The following is a 22,370-nucleotide window of genomic DNA, read 5'->3' on the forward strand; positions in this document are numbered from 1 at the left end:
ACTTTCTTCTCCCCTCAAAGGACAAGGAGTAGAATTTTAAAAGTTATAAATCCACAAAGTCAAAGAATGGAAAAGGAGACAATAAGCAAGAGGTAAAGATTCTGGAAAGCAGTTAAATGAGTGGTAGGAGGAAGCCAAGTCTCTAGCGCCTCCAGAGAGTGGGAGCTTAAAAGATTTGCACTGCAGAACCTGAGAAAGGATGAGGAAGTGGAGCCACCAGAAAGACAGCATGGTGTGCTTTGTTGGACTGGCTCATGTAGGACAGACTTCTGGCTGGCAACATGGGAGGGGAGTTGTCGAGGTCTGGAGTTGTTTAGGGCATGTCAACTGTAGAACTCAGTTGACCCAAGGTTCAAGAAACTCAAATGTTTACCGCCTTGGGGTCTACTGAAATGGAAGAGTCTTCCCAGGGAAGAGCAGGGCTAGAGGTGGTGCCCAGCTTTTGTAGAGCTACATTGAGTACCCTGGACCCAGGGAAACACAGAACAGGCATATAGGAAGCACACTCAATTAACCAACCTCACCCAGAGCTGAGAACTGTTCTGTGACCAGAGCCGGCACTCAGGCCATATGGCTGTTAGTCAGCAGAAGGGCCAGAACACAGAGTGGAGCACAAGGTTAGGTGTATGATCACAACTGGGGAATCCCAGAGCTCCCACAGGGGGAGTGACCTCTGGATCCACACCGAGGGGACCATCTGTACTTGGGTAGACGTGTAAGAAGAAACTAAGTACTTAGAGGGTAAAGGGTTCACCTCAAGTATATTGCAACTTATGTGATTACTGATCCATAAGTGAATGTTATTTTCACAGGGATGTTGAGGAAGAGATTGGGGCAAATTAATACTTATTTAACAGATGTCTGCAGGCACCTAGAGTCAAAGTCAGGGTTCTTTCAAAGGAAAGTATTGTTAGAGGGATTTTAGAATCTTAAGTGAGGAAGAGCCTTAAAGTTCTGTCTCTGAGTTTCCTTTAGGTTAGGACTAGCTTTACGTCCATTTTAGAGGTTTTTTTTGCTTTTTGGTTTTTTTTATTGCTGTGTCGCTAGCAGGGATGGGTGCAGTTCTCCCTAAGATGTCTGCATTCATGTAAGTATTTGTAATTCTTAGGTATATGTTTTTATAGTCCGAATAACCCATGCCTTTAACCCTTATCTGAAAAGGTAGCTTAATAATAACCAGAAGAGGGTCAGTTAAACTTGATATATGAAACTCGGCTTCAGCCCTAGTCGAGGAACTGTCCTCCTTAAAATGAACAAAAAGTTTCCAATTAAAATAGAACGAATGAGGTGAATCTTCTCTGGCATGGCTGTGGTACCTAATTGGGCTTCAGTTGGCACATGTCAACTTTGTTACAACCAGAACCAACTATCTTCCCAACTCTAGAATCTTGAGACAAGCCTCTTACTCCTTATGTTTTTATAGCTTCAACAACAACAAACAAAAAAAGGGGAGAGGAGCTCTACAGAAAGCCAGTAGCACTTCAGCCAGCTAAGGAGTCCAACTCAGTTAAACAACTGGTATGCTCTTTTAGGGTTAGATGTTTATACTATAAAGTACTTGATAAAATTAGACAACCTCTGGGGCTTTGCCAGGTGCTGAGAACTGAACACACACAGCAGTGCCCAAAGAACTGGAAATGGATTTGTGTATCTATTTTAAATAGGCAGCATCATTGGGTACAGCCACATAATTAAATGCAGTCCTCAGAAAACAATTTAAGTATATGAGCCATAAATTACTGAGCAGAATTTTTAAAAATGAATATTAAGAAGTATATTCTTACTGGATAGAAGTTAGTTAGGAAAAAAATTTTTTTTTAAAAAATGAGACTATATTGGCTGAAAGGAGTTCATAGGAAACTATTCCAAATTCATTCTACATTACTATCTTTAGGGATGCACCCGAAGTCAGAGGCAGGCTGACATGGCAAAGGCAAGATTCTCAGGTCTGATTAGAAAAGTCATAGAACTTAAAGGGTACAGGTGCTATTGAAAGAATAGACTCCTTTACTGGATCAGGACTAAATTACAAACTGTATTATTTACTTAGGCAGATTATTGTATTTACTTATAAATACAGATTATTTATTTAGTCTCAGCTGCTCTGTTAAATAATTTGAGGCCAGAGGAGCTCTCAAGTAAATTGTTTGGGTGAATTAAGCAAACTTAGTTCCTAGATAGGCTGGGTAGAAAATATAGTAGCCTGGCCCAGGGTAAGGGCAACCTGTGCTCAGAATGCTAGCAGTTGATCTCAAGACTCTAAACTAATGACAGTTATAATTCAAACTGGAAGGTGAGGAGCTGCCCCCTGAAATCCTAGACGGTCAGAAACACTTACCTTGTTCATAATTTGAAGAGTGGTCTAAGTAATAAATTATGTTACTAGGGCAATAGTTTTTATTCTTTTAATTTTTTATCCTTTTGGTTTTGTTTTGGGATTAATTTTTAGGTATTAATGAGTACAAGAATGCTTGGCTAAAGCCCTGTTCCATATATAATAAATAACAGATTATTTAATGAATATTAATACTTAGTGACTGTCATTTTAAACATCAGTCCTTTAGCAATGTGGTGATAATTAATATAAAACATAGTCTCCAGTTGGTATGTTAAGCTCTTTTCTTTATTCTTATCTTTTCTGTTAGCTTTATCTTCAAGCCAGGATGAAGGGAGACTGGGCAAGACTCTTACGCCCTACACTGCAATTTGGTCTTGTTGCCGCATCCATTTATGTGGGCCTTTCTCGAATTTCTGATTACAAACACCACTGGAGTGATGTGTTGACTGGACTCATTCAAGGAGCTCTGGCTGCAATATTAATTGTAAGTATACAGGGCAGGAGCCTGAGAAACACTTGGATAAATAAGTAGAAAAAAATGTCCCAATGAGAAAACTATGCTAAGGCAGAGAATGTGGCTCAATAATTGCTACTGGGTAAGGACCCCAATGTTATTAAAAGTCATTTTAGGATAGATAGCAAATAATACCTACGTTACTTACTCCTTGCAAAAGTTATTTAAAAATTTACTAAATTTTTTTTTTAATTGTAAAAAGCTCTGGCTATAAACAGTTTTCTTTTTAGTGTGAATTGAAAAAAAAAAAAAAAAAACTGATTTACATGAGGAATGACACTTTCATTAAGGGCTAGCAGAGTGAAGCTATCTGCCCAATACATAACAGAGCAACTCTCAGAATGTCCTTAACAAAAATTCCTGTTAGCCACTAATTTATTCGTACCCTTAACCTGTACCCTGTAACGTATATCCTTTTGTTTATATTTATTTTTTGCACACTGCTTATTGCAACTTTGTATATGGTTTTTAAACTTATTTAAAATTGTATCATTAAGTAAGTACTTTGCCCCATTCTAAATGTTACCTGTTCTATACAGGCTGTATATGTATCAGATTTCTTCAAGGAGAGAAATTCTCCTTTTAAAGAAAGAAAAGAGGAGGACTCTCATACAACTCTGCATGAAACACCAACGACAGGGAATCACTATCGGAACAGTCACCAACCTTGAAGGTGGCAGAGTGCCCAGATGAAGCTGGCCTGCTTTCTAAAGGAAAATGATTGCAACCAGAAGGCAAGAGGATGCGTCCTTCTTCCCAGTATACAAGCCTTTAAGGGGACTGCTGCTACTGTACCTCTTGGATGCCCACTTTACCTGTGTGTATATAGTTACATTTAACACAATGGTTATCTAATAGCTCTAAGTTCATTACAAAAAATTTCAAGCCTTTCACTAAAACAAATGCCCCACCTGTACATTTTTTTATTAAAAAAATGTAATGCTTATGTACAACTGTGTATGTAATATGCTTTCTTAGAATGATGCTTGATTTAAATATAATACATCAGACAGGTGGTGAACAATTTAAAATCCCACATTCCTTTAGCTGACTCTTCATAAGTAGAGGCTGGCAGCAAACACAATATCTCTCTTGATTTTGGTGATTCCTAAGAGAAAAGAAAATACGGTTTAAATTTTCAAGACCACAGAGAATGTAATTCCCCTCCCCTGGGGTTTTGAAGACAGCACAACAATCCTGATTAAATTTGGTGAGAGGGCAAGCCTGGAAATTACAAAACCTTGCTTGCCTGAAAGACACCTAGAGGAGTTCACAGCCACCTCTGAGAGATGGGAAACTTAGAAACCAGACCCCTGTTCTCATGACTCTTGAATCTAAAGTACCCCGTGTGTGCAGGGGTGTCTAAAATTATTCAGAAAGACCAGAAGGACTAAGCTGTCCAAGAAGTTAGTTGACCCAAAAGCATGAATTTTTCAGCCTGCAATGGAAGGCCCTACATTTCAGTTACCATGTGAAATTCTTTCTGGACTAAGGACAAACAAATTTTATCATATAGAAGTTTATAAAACTAGACTTAAACGTGGAGTGATTAAAGAGGTCTGCCTCTATTTAACAATGTTGAAAATATAAGCCAGTTTTCATAAACCTCTTCTTAGGATACTAAGTTGCTAGCAGAATCACTAGGTTTGACTGTGAGCAGCTAATAACTCAGAGCAACTATGTGGCTGCTATTCTTTGATGTTTTAATTCATAGTCCTTTTTCTTGGCCAGCATTCAGATGGAATGAAATTATTTGCAAGCATGTATGCCTCCCCCCATTACTACCACCTTGGTCTAGCCGTTCTTTCCTGATCTGGTCTTCCTGCTTCCACCTTGCTAATCTACAGACTTGCCTGTGATGCAGCAGCAAGAACTGCCTTGTGAAACCCAAGTCAGAGCACACCACTCCTGTGTTCAAAACCTCCAATCATTTCAGAGGAAAAAGCTGAGGGCTGGGAGCTACATGACCGTTTCTTTTCTTCCTCCAACCCCTACTATTCTACTCACTGTTCAGCTGTGCTCCATCCACACTGGCCTCTTGTTGCTTAAGTATATCAAGTGTCTATGAAGGACCTAAATGCCACCTTCTGAGTAGGGGACCCTAGGCCATTGTATCCATCCTCCAATTCCCCACTGTCTCTTCCTTTGTTTTTATTGCTACCTGATATATTTTAATTGTTGACTTGTTTACTGTCCACCTCCCTGCACTAGAATGTGAGCCCCATTAAGGCAGGGGTTTGTATCTTTTTTGTTCACTGCTGTATCCCCTGGTGCTTAAAACAATGTCTGGCACACAGTAAGTGCACAATAAATATTTTGAGATTTTATATATATTCATTTACAAACTTTTTCCAACACACACACACTGATATTTTCTGTGAACACTACGAAATGGCCCTTCATGGCAATCCAGTGAAGAGCATCAGAAAATGTTCTCCTAGGTTGTGGTCAAGAGCTCAAGTCTCAACAGGATTTGCCTAAATTATTAGAAAAAGCTTATGGGCTGGATACTGACCTTCTGAAAATTTATTTTCCAGCTCAGTGTTTCCAATGGCTTTTGCTGCTTGACACATTTGTCGAAGTAGTTCTTCCAGGCGCCTCATACAACGAATTATGCTGCCTGGACAGAAGAGGAAACAAATCACTTGTAAAGTGTAAATAATCAGGAATAGCAGAACTTTTGTGAAGATGCAAGGAAGGTGAACATGGGATGATTAACTAATAGTACTTTGAGGGACTTCTCCTGCAGTAAACCAGTAGTAAACATGACTGGTGACTGCTAGGCACCAGGAAGGCTACAAAGATGAAAAGTTTAATTCCCATCCTTGACTAATGGTAGAGAGAGTCATGGATTTATTATAATGTGTTGACACTTGCTGTTAGAGAGGTAACTAAACAAAATGCCCTGGGAGCACAGGAGAGAGCAACATGGGTGAAAGGTAGCAAAGGTGACATATAACTTGGGTCTCTTATGAATGAGGTCCCTGTCAGGCAGTGACAAGGGAAGACCACTGAGACAATGTAGGAAAGCAGCTATTCAAAGACCCTGAGTGTGGCCTACTACGGCCTCTGGATACTATCCTGTGAAGAGAATGCAACAGGGAATTTTTAAGCACGGGGATTAACAGGATCAGATTTGTCATTTTAAAGGTGCAATCAATCATTCTTCTGGACCTTAAATAGACTCTTTTCATCAGTGCTTTCCTCACACAGTGCATCCTCAATGAAGCATAAAAGAGATCAGTCTCTTCCCACTGGATGTGACTCCCTGTCTGCGACAAGTGTTTGCATCAAAGGTGAAGTTGTAAACACAGTTTCACTTCTGTCAGACTTGCACGAGGAGGGGCCTTGGGATCCTTTCTCTTAAGTGCTACCTGCCTAAGTTTAAAACTCTTGGATTTCATTTTTAATGTCTGAAATACATTAGGAATATCAGTTCTCTCTGATATGCAAGCTGTTAACCCACACTTCAGGTCCTTATTTAACTCCTTGCAACACTGGAAGAATTCATTAACATGTATCAAGTTCTTGTAATACACTCCATGTGCAGTGTTGAGGGCTCCTTTTTACCTTTTAATGCCTTCCACATTATGGTACAATGTGCCCAACGGAGAAAAACAGTAGAGAGATTTAACTCATAAAGCAGAAGGGAATTTGAGCTTAGACAAAGGCAAAAATATAAGCCATATACCTAAGAGAGTCATCAGGATTCAGCAGGAAGTGCCCATGTACATGTACAGCACCTTTTCTCTCTGAGAAAATGTTGCACAAGGGCCTGGGCTGGTAAGGACAACATGCCTGGTTTCTGAACCCACCTATGGGCCAGAGTAAGCAGAACACAGAGATGCTAGTTCACAGCGAGAGGTTTATGGGATGAGATTGGTCAACAAGAGGACCACCAGCACGTATGTCAACTTGAAAGATCAATGGGGATACCTCTCTTAAAAGGATGCTATCATCTCCTACTTATAGGATGTTCACCTAATCTAGACTTGGTTATAAAAGGAGTGAGCTGAGACACCTGGAGTTAGAGGAAAGAAGACTGGATGGTGACTTGGATACTAGGAAAGATTCAGCTAAGTAATTAGCTCTATGATCTAGGCCCTTATTCTACTCCTATTTCCCCTTCTCATTTGTAAGGTAAATGATGATAAATGCAATTTAAACAGAGGGCTTACTTTACCTAACTGGATTTGTCTCACTTGAGATATGAGATGCACGAATTCTGTGACAGGGGCAAAGCTCTAAAGGAATGTAAGGTCATAATACAGTCCTTGAACCAAAATATTCAAAGTTCATACTTTATTGTCCTTCCTCTTCTCCCATTAAAAGGTCCATGGAGTTCTTGGAGAAGTAGGGTCAAGACTGATATCTCACCTCCACATATACATACATCTTACCATAATCCTGGCTTTCTTATTATAGGAGAGTAAATTAATTGATGTTTATAATAAGACTTAGGCATCAAGGAAAGGTGAAATAAGGCTGAGCATGTTTCGAGAAAAAAGGGTGATGTCCAACATTTTCTGAGTACTTTGTGGCAGGTCTATAATCTATGTTTTGTGTAAATTTTCTTGTTTGACCCTTACAGTTCCATGAGACAAGTACTGTTATCCCTATTTTACAAAAAGGGAAAAGAAGAAGCTCAGAGAAATTATAACTTGACCAAGGTCAGAGCCGGGAGTATATGATGGAGTCAGGATTTAAATCTAGACAGTAAGATTCTACAGCCTAAGCATTTAACCATATTATATTATAGTGCCTCACAAAAATGATTTATCTATATTTTCTATAAAAATACTACTTTCATAAATTTCAGTTTTAATTAAATTCAGTCTATACATTTAAAATAATCGAGAAAAAATTGTAAATATTTAGTAAGATTTTCAGGTCATACTCTAAGCTCCTCACTTCTGTTATAAATCTTCATTGCCAGGTAATGCCAAAGAATTTGCAGTAATGGGTTTCAAGAAGTAGGAAGTGGAAATTGGCAAGTAGGATCCAGTCACAAAGAGTCTGTTTTCTTAATTCGGCAATCAGAGTAATGGCTTGTGATAATTTCAGTGAAATGGGGGACTAGGTTACTATGGCTCAAGAAGGAAATGGGAGGTAGGGAGTTGAAGATGGTCTATTCTCGACTACTCTTTCCAAGCCTGGCTTGTGAAAGGATTGAGGGACTGAGGATGATGACGACAACAAGATAACTTCCTAAATAATGACGGCAGCAGCGAACACTTATTGACTACTTGTGCCAGGCACTGTACTAAAGGCTCTACAGGCATGATATTAACCTCACAATACGAGATAAGAGCTATTATTATTACCATTTTATAACTAAGGAAACAGGCACAGTTAAGTAACTTGCCCAGGAACATTCATCTAGTGAGTGGGTAGGATTTAAGACCAGGATATATGCTCTTGCTCTTAAACACTGGATGTTATGTTGGTAGCTGGAGAAGACATGGATGAGAAATATAAACACATTCATATGCTAAAATGGAAGCAGAAAGGACGTGACTCAAAAGACTGAGAAGGTGCAGAAAACAGTGGAAGGCGGCCCTGGAACTGAGTGCAATTTCCTCTTAAGAGGAAAATAAGGGAAAGGATATATGCCATGAATTTCTAGGTTAAGACAGACCTAGTGGCATCCCTTTCCTCTGAAGCAGGAGTGATCACCTAGAAATCTGGGGCAAAGTTGAGGCAGATGCTTAAGGAGAGCGGTGAGGATCTGGAATTGCCTCTAAGAGAAGTCTCAGAGCCAGAGAGAAGTCCTGCGTGGAGGACATAGTCTCTGGACGTGGACAGACCAGGGATTACATGCATGATGTTACCCTCATAATATGAGATAAGAACTATTACTCTTCCCACTTTATAGCTAAGGAAACTAAGTAGTAGATGGCATCTACTACTTGAGGGACTGTACGAGCAAGCTGTGGGAAAGACTAAGTGAGGTAGAATGTTCAAAGTGTACCTAGCTGGTGCTCAATAATCTCCTCCTCCTCCTGCTACTTCTATTATTACTAGGAAGGTTTAATGTGATTCTGAGGTTACAGACTATGGCTTTTGATGACACCAACTATACAATTATTCCCCAGCAGAACTCTGCTGTGAAAGTATAGGAATAGAGAAAGTGAATTATTAGACTGATCCAGGTTGGTGGTGCATAAGGCAGATGGAAAAACAAGAATATCAGTTGCTTCCTAATTCTCTCTCCATGACTAGAAAAAAGGAACTGTGTTTCAGAAGGAAAGTTCTCTGTAAGCAGTGGCTGTGTCCTCTCCACAGCAGGTCTCCAAGAGAATGAGGAAGCAGCTATGTGATATCTACCTGGTGTTTACTTCCTGTTACTGAGACAACTCATTCTGACACCAATAAACTATACTAAGATTTTGAAAATTAACAGAACAAATGCTGCTTCTTTTACTAGCAACCTTTAACAGAAAAAAATAGTGATTTCACAGAAGATGTTGTTTCCAAGCAGGAAGAGACTGTCGTTAGCCACTTCCAACATTCTACTACCATTTTACAAGTGAGAAACCCTAGAGGTGGTTAATGCCATTCAGGTTCAGGTTAACAGTTTTACATCTAGGATTAGAAAAGAAATCTGATACCCTCATCGGAAATGGCAGAGAGAACCGTATTAGCCACCCTTTACAGCAATGGCTTCCCTTTAAACTCTGAGGCTAAGAGTTCATGGAAGAAGAATCTTGGACCTTTACAAGCTAAAACCTTTATAAAAGTTGAAGATACTAGTTTGTTTTTGCTGTGACCGTGGCTGAGAAAATTATGGACAGAACCAGGGAAGGAGAAAGCTCAATTAATGGCCCAAATGAGGAAAGGAGAGAGGGAGAGAGAGAGAGAAGGAAAAAGAGAGAGAAAGCAGGTCTGAATGGCATCTGGAGGACAGTTACCTGGGTGAGACAGGATAAAAATGCACAAAACAGCTTGAAGTTGCAATGGGGGAAAGGATGGGGCTGAAAGCAAAACCATGAAGCAAACACAACCAACCAGCTTTACAAATATGGGTAAGAAGAGGATTAGCCTATTCCCTAGGAACAGGAGGCTGCCAGATGGACACCAGCCACTGTAGGATCAGAAGGGGGCATCTCCTAGCTCCACTGGTAAATTCATGACTTGAAAAATGGACAGCACCTCTTTATCTCTTCCCCTGGATGAGCGTTTCAGCTCCTACTCCCTCTGCCATTGGGCACCCATGTGCAGGCACAAGCAACACAACAAGGGCAGGTAAGGAGCCTATCTCCCACCCACTGCATCCCAGGAGGAACGGTGCTCCTCTACTGCTTAAAAATCTTTTGATACCATTAATGCAAATGCTAGTAGGAGCACTGGTGAGTCTGCTTCAGTCCGGATTCAAACATAAGGTTCTGGATGGTCCATGTGTGATATTTCTGTATTAGGATAATCACTTGTAGACCCTAAGTTTTATCTTTAAAGGTATTATTTCACAAACTTCAGTCATTAGCGTATCACTCATTTTTGCTGTAACACTTTTTACTTAAGTAAATGAAAGCTGCTCACTTATTTTTTATAAATAGGCCATAATTATAAAAACAACTGTTACAAACACGAAACAATGCTATCAATTCCAGCTAGATACTATTGCCAACAAAAAGTTGATCACCCAGACATATTATAGGCACCTCAAACTCAACAGTTCCCAAAAGTAAACTCAATACTTTCCTTCCAAATCTTCTCTATTAACATATTAAAAACTTTAAGTTTACTCATCTATAAAGTGGAGATAACAAGAATTCCTATACCTAATGGGGTTATTGTGAGAAATGAATGAAACAATGCATGTAGGGTGCTTAACAAGTGTCAGTAACACAACAGGAGCTCAATAAATGTTGGCTATATTCGTTATTTCTGTTCTCAGGTGCTAGGAATGCTGAGCTCCAGTCCTGCTCTCACTGGAAGAGGAAATCCAGTCGCAGTAACTTCTGGGTGTCTAGAGAGAGGGTGGGGGCTGGAATGTAATGAAGGTAATGAATATTGCATGACTCATGCAGCCAGATATTAAATGTGTATTTTGCAAACACTTCTATTTGAAGAGAATTAAATTAGGTAATGGTTAAAAATGTAAATATATATAGGACTTTAAAAAGGAACAGAGTGTATTTCACAGGCCATTTAGAATTGAAAAGAAATCCTTTATAAATCTTCTGCTGCGCAGGGCATCGGAGAGGCAGGTGCCCTGGCTCACAAACTCTGTTTTGACTGATTTCAAATGTGTACTGGGAATCACAGATAACCTGATATTGTTTTGGTATTTCTACAAATTGAGAAACTCATGTTAACAGCCAGGATCTGCAAAAGCTATCAGAGGCCAAACCACATGAAGTATATTGCTAAGATAAGCTAAAGAAACTAAACGAACGTGTGAGCGAGCGAGCACTGCCACACTTTGTAAGCATTCCCACTCAATTTCTGGAAAATGAGTTTCTGACAGTTTCAGATGACATGAGAACAATTAAGAAAATGAGGCCAGGCGGTACAGGGTTGCACATAAAATGGCTGTGGCTGCTGGCCTCAGTCTTGTCAACAAATCACCGTGTGTGTACAAACACTGTCCATAGCTGCCTGCAGCGTAAAGGGGATGAATGAAGCCTATGGTGAAGAAGTGAATTACCCAGCATACTTCCTACCTACTGCAGTTCTCTGTAATACAAGGGTTCTCCTTACTCCCAGGTTTGGAAATCATTCTGCCTCATCAATCAGGACCACCTAGATTAAGTGTTAGATAAGAGATACAAAGCCATGACCCATCCCCCCAGGCTATCTGAAGCTGACCAGAAACAGAAACATACACAGTAACAACCTAACGGTTTGTTACAAATCTTTTTTTCTGGTCTTGTCAGAGTGGAAAGCAGAACTGAATTCCTACTAGTCACTGCCTTTTGAAGAAAAATTGTGGTAAAATACACATAAAATTTACCACTTTAATGCATGTACACCAGTGTCACTGCCTGTTTTTATCCTCAGATTTACATCACCACTCTGGAAAAAACTCACAGTGAGATATAATTCACATGGCATAAAATTCACCCTTTTAATTAAGTGTACAAATTCAGTGGTTTTGGATATATTTGGAATTGTACAACCATAATCACTATCTAATTTTAGAATCTTCTTATCACTCAAAAAGAAACCCATATCCATTAAGCAGTCACACCCCTCCCCCCTTCCACCAGCCCATGGCAACCACAAGTCTACTTTCTGTCTCTACGGATTTGCCTATTCTGGACATTTCACATAAATGAAATTGTACAATAGGTGGCTTTTATGTATACCTTCTTTCACTTAGACCCTTAATCTGGTCAAAGTTCATCCATATTTTAGCATGAATCAGTACTTCACTTTTTTTTTATAGTAGAATACTGTCCCATTATATGGATAAAACACAATTTATTCACCCACTGATGGACATTTGAGCACACATGCTTTAAGGGTAATTTTATAAACATCAAGCTCATGAGGTTCTTAACATCATTCTAATTAAGGATTGAAATCAACACATTTCTTTATCTGGAGAGGTATTTATTTCTACCTCCAGCTTTCTGGCATTCACAAAAGTGGTTCCCCACAGTTCACGCCCTGAATCTGATTTAATAACTCCTATCTAAGTGGTTATTGAGGCCTGAGGTTAGGATCATAATTATATTTTCCTGCAATCATTTACCACTAGATCCCAGCTTAGGCTGAAAACATTCCTGGAGGGCAGAGACTGTTGCTTGCACTGCACCCAGCACAATTCCTGATCCCACTAGGGTCTCAGTTAATTATTCATTAAATGAGTAAGTATCAGGTACTAACTCTTAAGTCATTTAGTACTAAAACTGTGCCAAAATTTAAACACAGAATAGATACATACTAATAGAATGTTACTCTATTATTATTAGCAAAAGTATTTTAAAAAAACAAATCCATTGGAAAATCCCTTCTAACACTGATGTACCCTCTCCTAAGAAAGGGTAAAACTATGCTAGTGGAAAGGCATTTGAGAAGACCATGTGGTGGGGGCAGACAGTAGGAATGTGCCAAACAGCATTTGCTTTAAAAACCTAGGACAGGGACTTCCCTGGTGGCACAGTGGTTACGAATCCACCTGCCAATGCAGGGGACACGGGTTCGAGCCCTGGTGCGGGACGATCCCACAGGCCGCGGAGCAACTAAGCCTGTGAGCCACAACTACTGAGCCTGCGCTCTACAGCCCACGAGCCACAACTACTGAGCCCACGTGCCACAACTACTGAAGACCATGTGCCCTAGAGCCTGCGAGCCACAACTACTGAAGCCCGCACGCTCTAGGAACCACATGCTGCAACTACTGAGCCCGCACGCCACAACTACTGAAGCCTGTGCGCTCTAGGACCCGTGAACTGCAACTCCTGAGCCCGCGTGCCACAACTACTGAAGCCCGCACGCCTAGAGCCCATGCTCCACAACAAGAGAAGCCACCTCAATGAGAAGCCCACGCACTGCAACAAAGAGTAGCTCTCGCTCGCTGCAACTAGAGAGAAAAGCCTATGCAAAGCAACAAAGACCCAACGCAGCCAAAAACAAATCAAAACAAAAAAACCTATGACAGGCAGAAGTACAGTAAACACTTTCAAGTGATAATTTGTCATAGGAGCTTTCCTGATGACATGTGCTTAGTGGAAAGCAAATCCTTCATGCACAGTGAAGACTACAATATTGTTTTTGTATAGACAGAAATAAATAGTAATGGCCCTGTCTAGGTTACAATGGATCTATTACAATGGATCAGTAGACTGAAACCCTAGGCTGTAGCCCATACAGATATATTTTTAATTGTTATCCAAATTTAATTGATGGAAATAAGAAACGATTATATTCTATCATTTTTTCCAGGGTGATAACAGAGGCAATAATTATTTATGTGAAGTGTTCAAAATTCCTCAACTGAATCACAGTATAAACTCTTCTCTTACATCAGACATCCCCCAAACATATGGTGTTAATCATTACAATGTTAACTAGCTCCAGCTAATGTTTGAAAAATACTTAAAACTACTCCTGAGGCTCATGACATGACATGATCAGACACTTGACCAGAGCACATTAAAAAGTTCCAATGCAGTCATTTTCTGCCTGTAAAAATAAAGATACACTATACTATGGGCTAGAGCTTTGATTATAGTATTTTTCCAATTATATAAAGCATGTACAGTAACAAGATGAGGAGAGAATGGCAATTCTGAAATGGACGAACTAAACAACATAGTAAAAAGAAAAAAAGGAAAAAAAAAAACGTTGTGGCGGGGAGACATGATATGCTAGAGAAAAAAATATCCTAAGTAAATCAAGGTTCTCAGTTATTTTTTTGCTGTTTAATTACATAATTTGCTTTTATGGAGCTATCCCAATTTTAGAAAGAAAAGGTATAGCTGATATAATGGTATCATGAAAACTGTGTTGATGTTAGACTCAATTTCAAGTCATAAACTGAATCCCTCAATTTTTAATCTTAGATTTCTTAGCAAACCATGACACTGAAATAGCCTCAAGGAATTGAAATAGATTTCAGGAATTAGATTTCAGGAACTGAAATAGATTTCAGGAATTGCTAGTATGTTGCGGAAAACATCAACTCATAGGTGGCAGAAATACAAACTGTCAGGACCTCCCTGGTGGCGCAGTGGTTAAGAATCCGCCTGCCAATTCAGGGGACACGCGTTCGAGCCCTGGTCCGGGAAGATCCCACATGCAGCAGAGCAATTAAGCCCGTGTGCCACAGCTACTGGGCCTGCGCTCTAGAGCACGCAAGCCACAACTACTGAAGCCTGCGTGCCTAGAGCCCGTTCTCTGCAACAAGAGAAGCCACCGCAACGAAGAGTAGCCCCCACTCGCTGCAACTGGAGAAAGCCGGTGTGCAGCAATGAAGACCCAACCCAGCCAAAAATAAATAAATTAATTAATTAATTAAAAAAAATACAGACTGTCTTCAATTTAGCAGTTTAGGATTTATCTGCCATACTGTGGTAACTTTTTCATTTAAGTACATAGAAAAATAATCCACAAAGATAATTTTATAAGGCTTCCTATATTTCTAGGCCTATTGTCCCTTCATTTTTCTTAAACAAACAAAACAAAACAAACAGTACACCACTATTGTTTTATGCCATTGTGTTTGCCTTCTCAGAGAAGCAGATATACAAATATGAGCTATTACATTAACAAGTCGTAGAATTTAGGCACAGAACAGTGATTAGTTTCATCCTTATGTTCCAAAAAGAAGTTAGACTGAAGAGTGGTGATGCTGTACTTGATTGCCTTTGTGTCTCTGAAACACACAAGCTGTCATACATCTATCTGGGTTTCTGCGTGTTAAGCAATGTTCACAGGTGAGATGAGGATGTCATGCTTCCCTCTTCTCACAGCCTCAACAGTAGCTACCCACCATCAATTATTATAGACCTTATTACATTCCTACAAGCATGAATTTTCAGTGGATAGAGATGGTATAATTTTAGGTAGTCTTTAAGAAGTCTCTAGGTGGTCCAAAACTCAAAGATAAGGTATTATGGTTCTTAGATGAAGTTATCAACTATCATGTGCTTGTAGTCACAGAGGCCAGAATTCAAATCATAGTGCCATCATGTAGTACATACACCTCCATGACCTTGACCAAATTATTTACCTTTTAAAAATCAGTTTCCTTGCACAAAGTGCAAATAATATCTACTCTTATGTGCTACTTTGGTGATTAGATCTAAATTATATAAAATGCTTATTAGCACAACTCCTGGCACACAGTAGTTACCTAATAAATAATGACCACCCTGGTAACAGAATACAGTATTCAGAAAAAGATTCTGGGACCATAACACTAATGACCATTTAATGGAGGCTTAGTAAATAAACTTTAGGGAAAGGACCAGAACAGCACACCATAATTAAAAAATAATATACTATAAACTATAATATTTAAAACCTTAAAACCCATTAAAATTCAATGTAGTGGGGCTTCCCTGGTGGCGCAGTGGTTGAGAGTCTGCCTGCCAATGCAGGGGACACGGGTTCGAGCCCTGGTCTGGGAAGATCCCACATGCCGCGGAGCAACTGGGCCCGTGAGCCACAATTACTGAGCCTGCGCGTCTGGAGCCTGTGCTCTGCAGCAGGAGAGGCCGCGATAGTTGAGAGGCCCGCACACCGCGATGAAGAGTGGCCCCCGCTTGCCACAACTGGAGAAAGCTCTCGCACAGAAACGAAGACCTAACACAGCCATAAATAAATAAATTTTTAAAAAAAATTAAAAAAAAAAAAATCAATGTAGTGAAGTAAAGGCTCATAGTTGATTCTGTTGCAGAGATTCATAAACTCAGTAATCTATTAGTCTTTAATAATATCGGGTAAAAAGCAGAGTATACACACAATCGGTGTGTAACACAATCCACCATTATAAATATCTACAATCTGCGTTAAGCCAATCTTTTTGCAATGAATACAGCATTTCTAAATATGGTTTTCTTTAAATATTGTGCTTATTATTTGCTTCTTGTAATTCACTTATAATTACTCCTTATATATTCCCTTTACCTTTACTTCTTCATTTAAAATTTTTCTTCAGTTGAGTAACAGTTCTGATTGCTTTTAGAAATGCAATGATGGACAGCATTTTTAGCTCTGCTATTTTTTGGTGGAATTGCATAGCAAGCCATTAGGTTATTACTAAGAGAATAAAACCAAAAGTAAAAATACCCACATAAATAGGCCTTATCTGTGATTGCAGAGACTCTGGCACAGGATTATAAACTGTTATAATGAGCAGACTGAGCTTATTAAATAATACAAAGGATTCGTGGAGAATATTTTTGATTTACATAGGCAGATTTCTTTTTATTATCAAAAATTAAAAATAATATATTATTCTTGTTTAGTAAATCAATGCCATCCTAAGTATATTTCTTATATCAGAAAGAAATGTATGTGTACAAAATTTAACCATACCTTCAAAGACATCTGTCATTTTGCAGATATGGGCAAATGTAGCTCCAGTTGCCCAGGTATATACTACATCCATTAAGTGAGGTTTAAATGAGCTTAGGTAAGTCTCCTCATCAATTTCCAATTTGGCTTCTGCTGAAACTTTTGCAATTCTTTTAGCACATTCCTTTGAAGATAAAAGATATACTTAAAATTTCTTACTTAAGATCTCCCATATCACTTTTTCTTTAGGTTTCCAAAGTCAGTATTCTACAAGGTTCCTTTTTCTTCCTAGGTAATAAGCCTGATATTTGGATACTCTGCTTCTAAGTAGCCACAGTGCCTGTTCCACTGCTGAGTAAAAAATGTAAATCTTAATATTTCCTTTTCCTTACAATAGGAAGTTAGATTTCATTCTTTTCTCCTTGGTAATCGAGAAGGTCAAAAACTCCTAGGCCTATTAAGACTTCCCTGATTCTGGAAGTTTAAATTTCTTAGTAATATTAAGGAATGTTAAATGTTCCATTAAAGGGGCCTTCTTTTATGATTCACTTTTCATTCCTCTCTTGCAGTGTCTTATAGTTCATCTTTCCCTGTCTAATGTTGAAAAGACAGATAAAACCATTCTTCCTAAGAAAAATAATAAAAGAGACCAATTCATTACTATAAACTACTGTGGCTTTGAGGATCCAGAAATAAATCATTTCTTAGGCTAAAACAGATTTTAAAACCTGATTTTAAAATTTGTTGTAAACTGAGATGGAAAAATGTATAAAAAACTAAGCTAACTAAATCTATCAAGATGCTATTCTTAACACCAAGGAAAACGATGCAGACACTGAATTGTTGGTATAGCCTATCTACCCTATGCAATGTTAAATCTGTACTCACAGCAACTCTATATAACTTGACATTCTGGTGAGGGAGAATGTTTGATTTTTAAAATAAAAATTACAAATGATGTTATCAAAACAGCAGTAAATGACAAGACTAACATCAAATGATATATTTAATCCTGAAGGAAGCTGTCTCTGTGGAATAATAAATATTATGATTAGACTGTCACAAATGTTTATTTCACAACATACTATTCATAAAATATGTAGTTCAAAAAAATCTTACCTGCATTTGACGAAGTGGTCCTGCTAATTGCTCTGTTAATTTGGGCATCTCACTAGACTATAAAAGAAAAGGAAGATTGTATGTAAAACCCAAGTTTAAAATGCAGTGTATACTATCTGCTTTTATAAACAAAACAAAGCTTTCATGATATCCATTAATTTCAAATTATAAGACCTCAGTCATTAGCATTTAGTTTCTAATCAACTTAGTTTGTGTAAGCAAAATTACCACTCCTCTCATACTGAATTATACTATTCTCTTATATTTCAGAGGAAAATATTACACTGCTAAATTTGCAAAGTGTGCTAAACTAGCTATTTTCTGTGACCATAAATGGAACTGAAGAAGAGAAAATATTGTAAACATGCATAGTAGTTTAGTTACATCAACATTTATAAACTGTTGTATCATACTTTGATTTTTGAAACAGTTTGGCTTCTAGGCAACTCTCACTCTGTGGAAACTAAAAATCTTGGAGAAAGAACATTAGAAATAATGTCCTCAATTTTAGTTTTACCCAGATATTTCTAGCTCTCTAACCACTTTTAAAATATTTAAAAGTTTAGATGAGTTTCAGTATTCTTATTATTGTCTTCCCACTAGTGGAAAGTCTATCAATTTCTCAATTAGAATAATAAGAGTTTCAGGTCTATTACTAACTAGTCAAATAAACTTGGACAAGCTGCTTGAATTCTGTGTTAGTTTCTTATGCTGTCAAAGAGAGTAAGGTCCTCAAAACCTATAGACTTGTGATTAGAATAAAGTTATTATTAAGGAACAAATTTTGACAAAGATAGACTTACTATACAAAAATAAAATTATTACAAGAAAGGTATGTATGTAGATATGTATGTATATATGTGTGAGACAGAATTTAAAGTAATTATAGGTAAATTTTAAAAAAGCAACTATAGGTTAGTTGTAATAGATCTGCCTTTATTTTGAGCATCAGTATTTATATAGGACTTGGTTTTGATTTGTATCATGAATGAACTCCACATCTCAGTTTAGTGAAAAGTACACAAGACTTAAATGTCTTTGACATTGTGTCCATTCACAATCAACAGTTACTGATCTCTTCCCCTCTCCTGGTCACTGTAAGTAGAAGGCACTGGTCCTGATGTAAGTAAGCTACGTGTCATTTTACCAATATTCTCCTACCAGGTGAGTGCAGTTTGCTCCCTATCTCTCCTTTAGGTCTCAATACAAATGGCACTCTATCAGTGAGGCCTTTTCTAATCACCTTACTTAAAACAGTAACCCCAGCCCTCGCAACAATTTCTATCTGCCTCCTCTGCTTCACTTTTCTCCAAAACCCTCATCACCTTTTGTCATAATGTGTGTATTTTATTTCTTTATTGTTTATCTTCATCAACTAGCATACATGAAAGTATCATGAAAGCAAAATTTTCTGCTGTCTTTCTAGTGTCTAGGTATCTGCATTGCACAGTGGGTGCTTAATAAATATTTGTAAGATACTTGATATTTATGTTATAAACACTGTGTAATCTTTAAATTACTTCTAATGATATAAAAAATAAGGGGGCACAGTATTAGAAACAACACGTTTTAAAACAGAAGTTATCAGCATTTATGACAAGTATCTTCCTATATTTACCTTCCTTTCTGGCTAGAAAACATACTTTTAAAGTATCAACAGAATTCCACGGTACTTTCAGTACAATTATCCATTTTGATGTTGAAAGGCACCACCACAAGAACTGATGACACTACATATACCATAGCGGGGCTTCACTGAACAAATCTCAACTACATTTAGTGACATCTTGCCCCAAGATTTAAGAGTTGTGTTTTGGCTAGGCCCAACTCCGGTGAAGAGGTAACATACATGGCCTCTCAGAAGACAGGATTTTTTTTACTGCCACATTAAAAAAAAGCACAGTATAAGAAATTAGCCACATGACAAAGTTTGACACAGGCAGAAGATCACCAATCCCCAAATAATCTCTTAACCTTATATCTGTTCAAAGAAAACTGGACAAACATTCTAAACAATTATCTTGGAAATTAATGTAATAAAATTTTGAACCTAAGGAAAACAACAGCCAAACATAATATTTTGTAAAGAAATGCATTCCTCACATGCAAATTAAATTACTTTATGGGTGCACAGCAGGCATTCTTACGAGAGCATAAATCATTTTTGGGTCACTGTCCTATTTGTAATCATTGCCACTGCAGTTGTAATTCTGATCTGTAATCAGAGAGCTGAGAGAAAATACCTACCTCCTCCAAGAAGTTATGTATTTGATCTGATTAATAAATAAGGAAATAGTTAATGGATAAACAGATCGACAGCAGAACTGCAAAACAAATTTGTCTTACACAATTTACTTTTTTAAAAGTTAAACTAAGTGTATATGGTAAAAGGTTCTCTAAAAATTTATATAATAGCAACATTATTTTTAGAAGGTAAATGTGCTTGTCTTACTCTTATTTTGTCAATTTTATACACAATGAATAAAGTTTTGAATTTGAAATGTGAAACATGCATTTTACTTTTTAAAATAAATCATACTGGCTTTTGCAATAAAGTAAACGATGATTAGTGTTCTTCTGGTCCATCCGGCATTTCATTTTTTGATTTCTTAAGAGCTGGTGAAAGTCAACTAACTACTCACGTGAAAAAATTACTGCCAAGCCAGTGATGAGAATCGTATGGCCATTATCTCAAATCTTGCCAATGAAAACTAAGACTTCAGCCTCTAGTACAATCAGCTGCCTCACAGTTATTCTCCAAAATTGAGAGGAGGAATATTAATTCAACCTCACTCCCTTTTCATTTTTACTAGTTTTGCCTAATTTTACCTTTTCTTTTTCCTTCTAGACTGTCTGACTAAGCTAGACCTTCAAATAATGCACTGGGTTATAGAACAAATTTTTAACTTGGAATCTGATTAATGATGATTGTCTATAAATAAAATTCTAGTTTACTTTCTTTTCTGATAATATACATTTAATTACTTCTCTCTTACTAAATTTGGGTTATAGTTACATTGATTTCTAATAACATTACCTATAATATATAAATATGCAGGCATATTTTAAAAATTAAAATACCCATAATATTAAATTATAAGACATGTAAATTAACAAATAAGATGTGCTAAATCTATTAACTCACATTCTCTTGAAACACAAAGCAGCTTAGTAGCGCCGTTGCCTGTTCTGCAGATAGGTCATTGAAAAGGCCATTAAACATCATCTCAGTTAGAAGGAGCTCATCAGCACTATACCACCATGAACAAACAAACAAAAAATAGGGAGTAAACTCCAAATGTCAGAATATAAAAACACACACATGTACTCACACATCCTTAAGATATAGTTTTAAATAAAATATGTTATTTGAACATGAGGACTAGTCAGTGAGGAGTGACAAAGATTTTTAACTAAGGAAATGGCAGGTCTTTATATTTACCAATATATGAATAATAAACGTGAAATGGGTGTTTCCTATAAAGAGCCCATTCTAGCAAATACCAAAATGCAGATATTCATTGAAATAAAGAATCATTTCTTAACTCTCAGAATACCAGAAAAATTAGTCATTAGCATTTATTACCTAGGTCCAAGGACCTTTTAAATGGTTTTCAACTCAATTCAATTATTTTACAAATAATTTTAAAAATAGACAATGAAAAACAACTTTATAGAAATCTTAATTAGAATGTACCCATAGCAGATACACATTTTATTCAGTTTCCTAGTGTTGAGAATGTTATAAATTGCTGCTCATCAAGACTGTTATCTATGAATCTGGAGTATATCCATCTAGTAAATACAATTTCAGATTTCAAACATATCTATAATAGGTACTAGCTTATCATTTTCTGCTTCTTCTTGCACTTGCATTGTCAAAACATATTACTGACTCCAGATTTTAAATACATCTCTTTTAGGTTCTAGCTTACCCTTACTTTTGGTTCTTCTTTTACATCATCTAAATACAGTATTTTAAAAGACTATGACAAGTCATAATTTCACTGAAGAGAGAAAGGCCATCTTCTTTGCTCCATAATTATACATTTTCACATTCAGATTTAAAAAAATTTTTTATTTTATATTGGAGTATCGTTGATTTACAACATTGTTAGTTTCAAGTGTGCAGCAAAGTAATTTAGTTATACATATATCAATACATATATCTATTCTTTTTCAGATTCTTTTCACATATAGGTTATTACAGAGTATTGAGTAGAGTTCCCTGTGTTATACAGTAGGTCCTTGTTGATTATCTATTTTATATATAGTAGTAGCTGTATGTTAATCCCAACCTCCTAATATATCTGCCCTTACCCCCCAGCCCACCTTTCCCCTTTGGTAACCATATGTTTGTTTTCAAAGTCTGTGAGTCTGTTTCAGTTTTGTAAATAAGTTCATTTGTATCGTTTTTTAGATTCCATG

At 37.4% G+C, this 22,370-nt stretch overlaps 2 protein-coding genes across 5 annotated transcripts in view; one reads left to right on the plus strand and one right to left on the minus strand.

The window, feature by feature from the left end:
* Window positions 1–5,179, plus strand: part of PLPP1 (phospholipid phosphatase 1) — a 113,260-nt gene extending 108,081 nt beyond the window's left edge. For both annotated transcript variants that reach the window (XM_082457608.1, XM_082457609.1), the window contains exons 5-6: window positions 2,646–2,822; window positions 3,392–5,179. In XM_082457608.1, the coding sequence (XP_082313734.1) occupies window positions 2,646–2,822; window positions 3,392–3,523 (309 nt within the window). In that variant the 3' untranslated portion in view covers window positions 3,524–5,179. The remainder of the gene's footprint in view (window positions 1–2,645; window positions 2,823–3,391) is intronic.
* The window catches only part of MTREX (Mtr4 exosome RNA helicase), a 130,985-nt gene continuing 112,370 nt past the window's right edge, over window positions 3,756–22,370 (minus strand). For all 3 annotated transcript variants that reach the window (XM_082457589.1, XM_082457588.1, XM_082457590.1), the window contains 5 exons: window positions 21,088–21,193; window positions 17,943–17,999; window positions 16,845–17,007; window positions 5,368–5,472; window positions 3,756–3,960 (listed from right to left, as the gene is read on the minus strand). In XM_082457589.1, the coding sequence (XP_082313715.1) occupies window positions 3,908–3,960; window positions 5,368–5,472; window positions 16,845–17,007; window positions 17,943–17,999; window positions 21,088–21,193 (484 nt within the window). In that variant the 3' untranslated portion in view covers window positions 3,756–3,907. The remainder of the gene's footprint in view (window positions 3,961–5,367; window positions 5,473–16,844; window positions 17,008–17,942; window positions 18,000–21,087; window positions 21,194–22,370) is intronic.

Source organism: Balaenoptera physalus, assembly GCF_965194825.1.
Source record: "Balaenoptera physalus genome assembly, chromosome: 3".
Classification (NCBI taxonomy): Eukaryota; Metazoa; Chordata; class Mammalia; order Artiodactyla; family Balaenopteridae; genus Balaenoptera; species Balaenoptera physalus.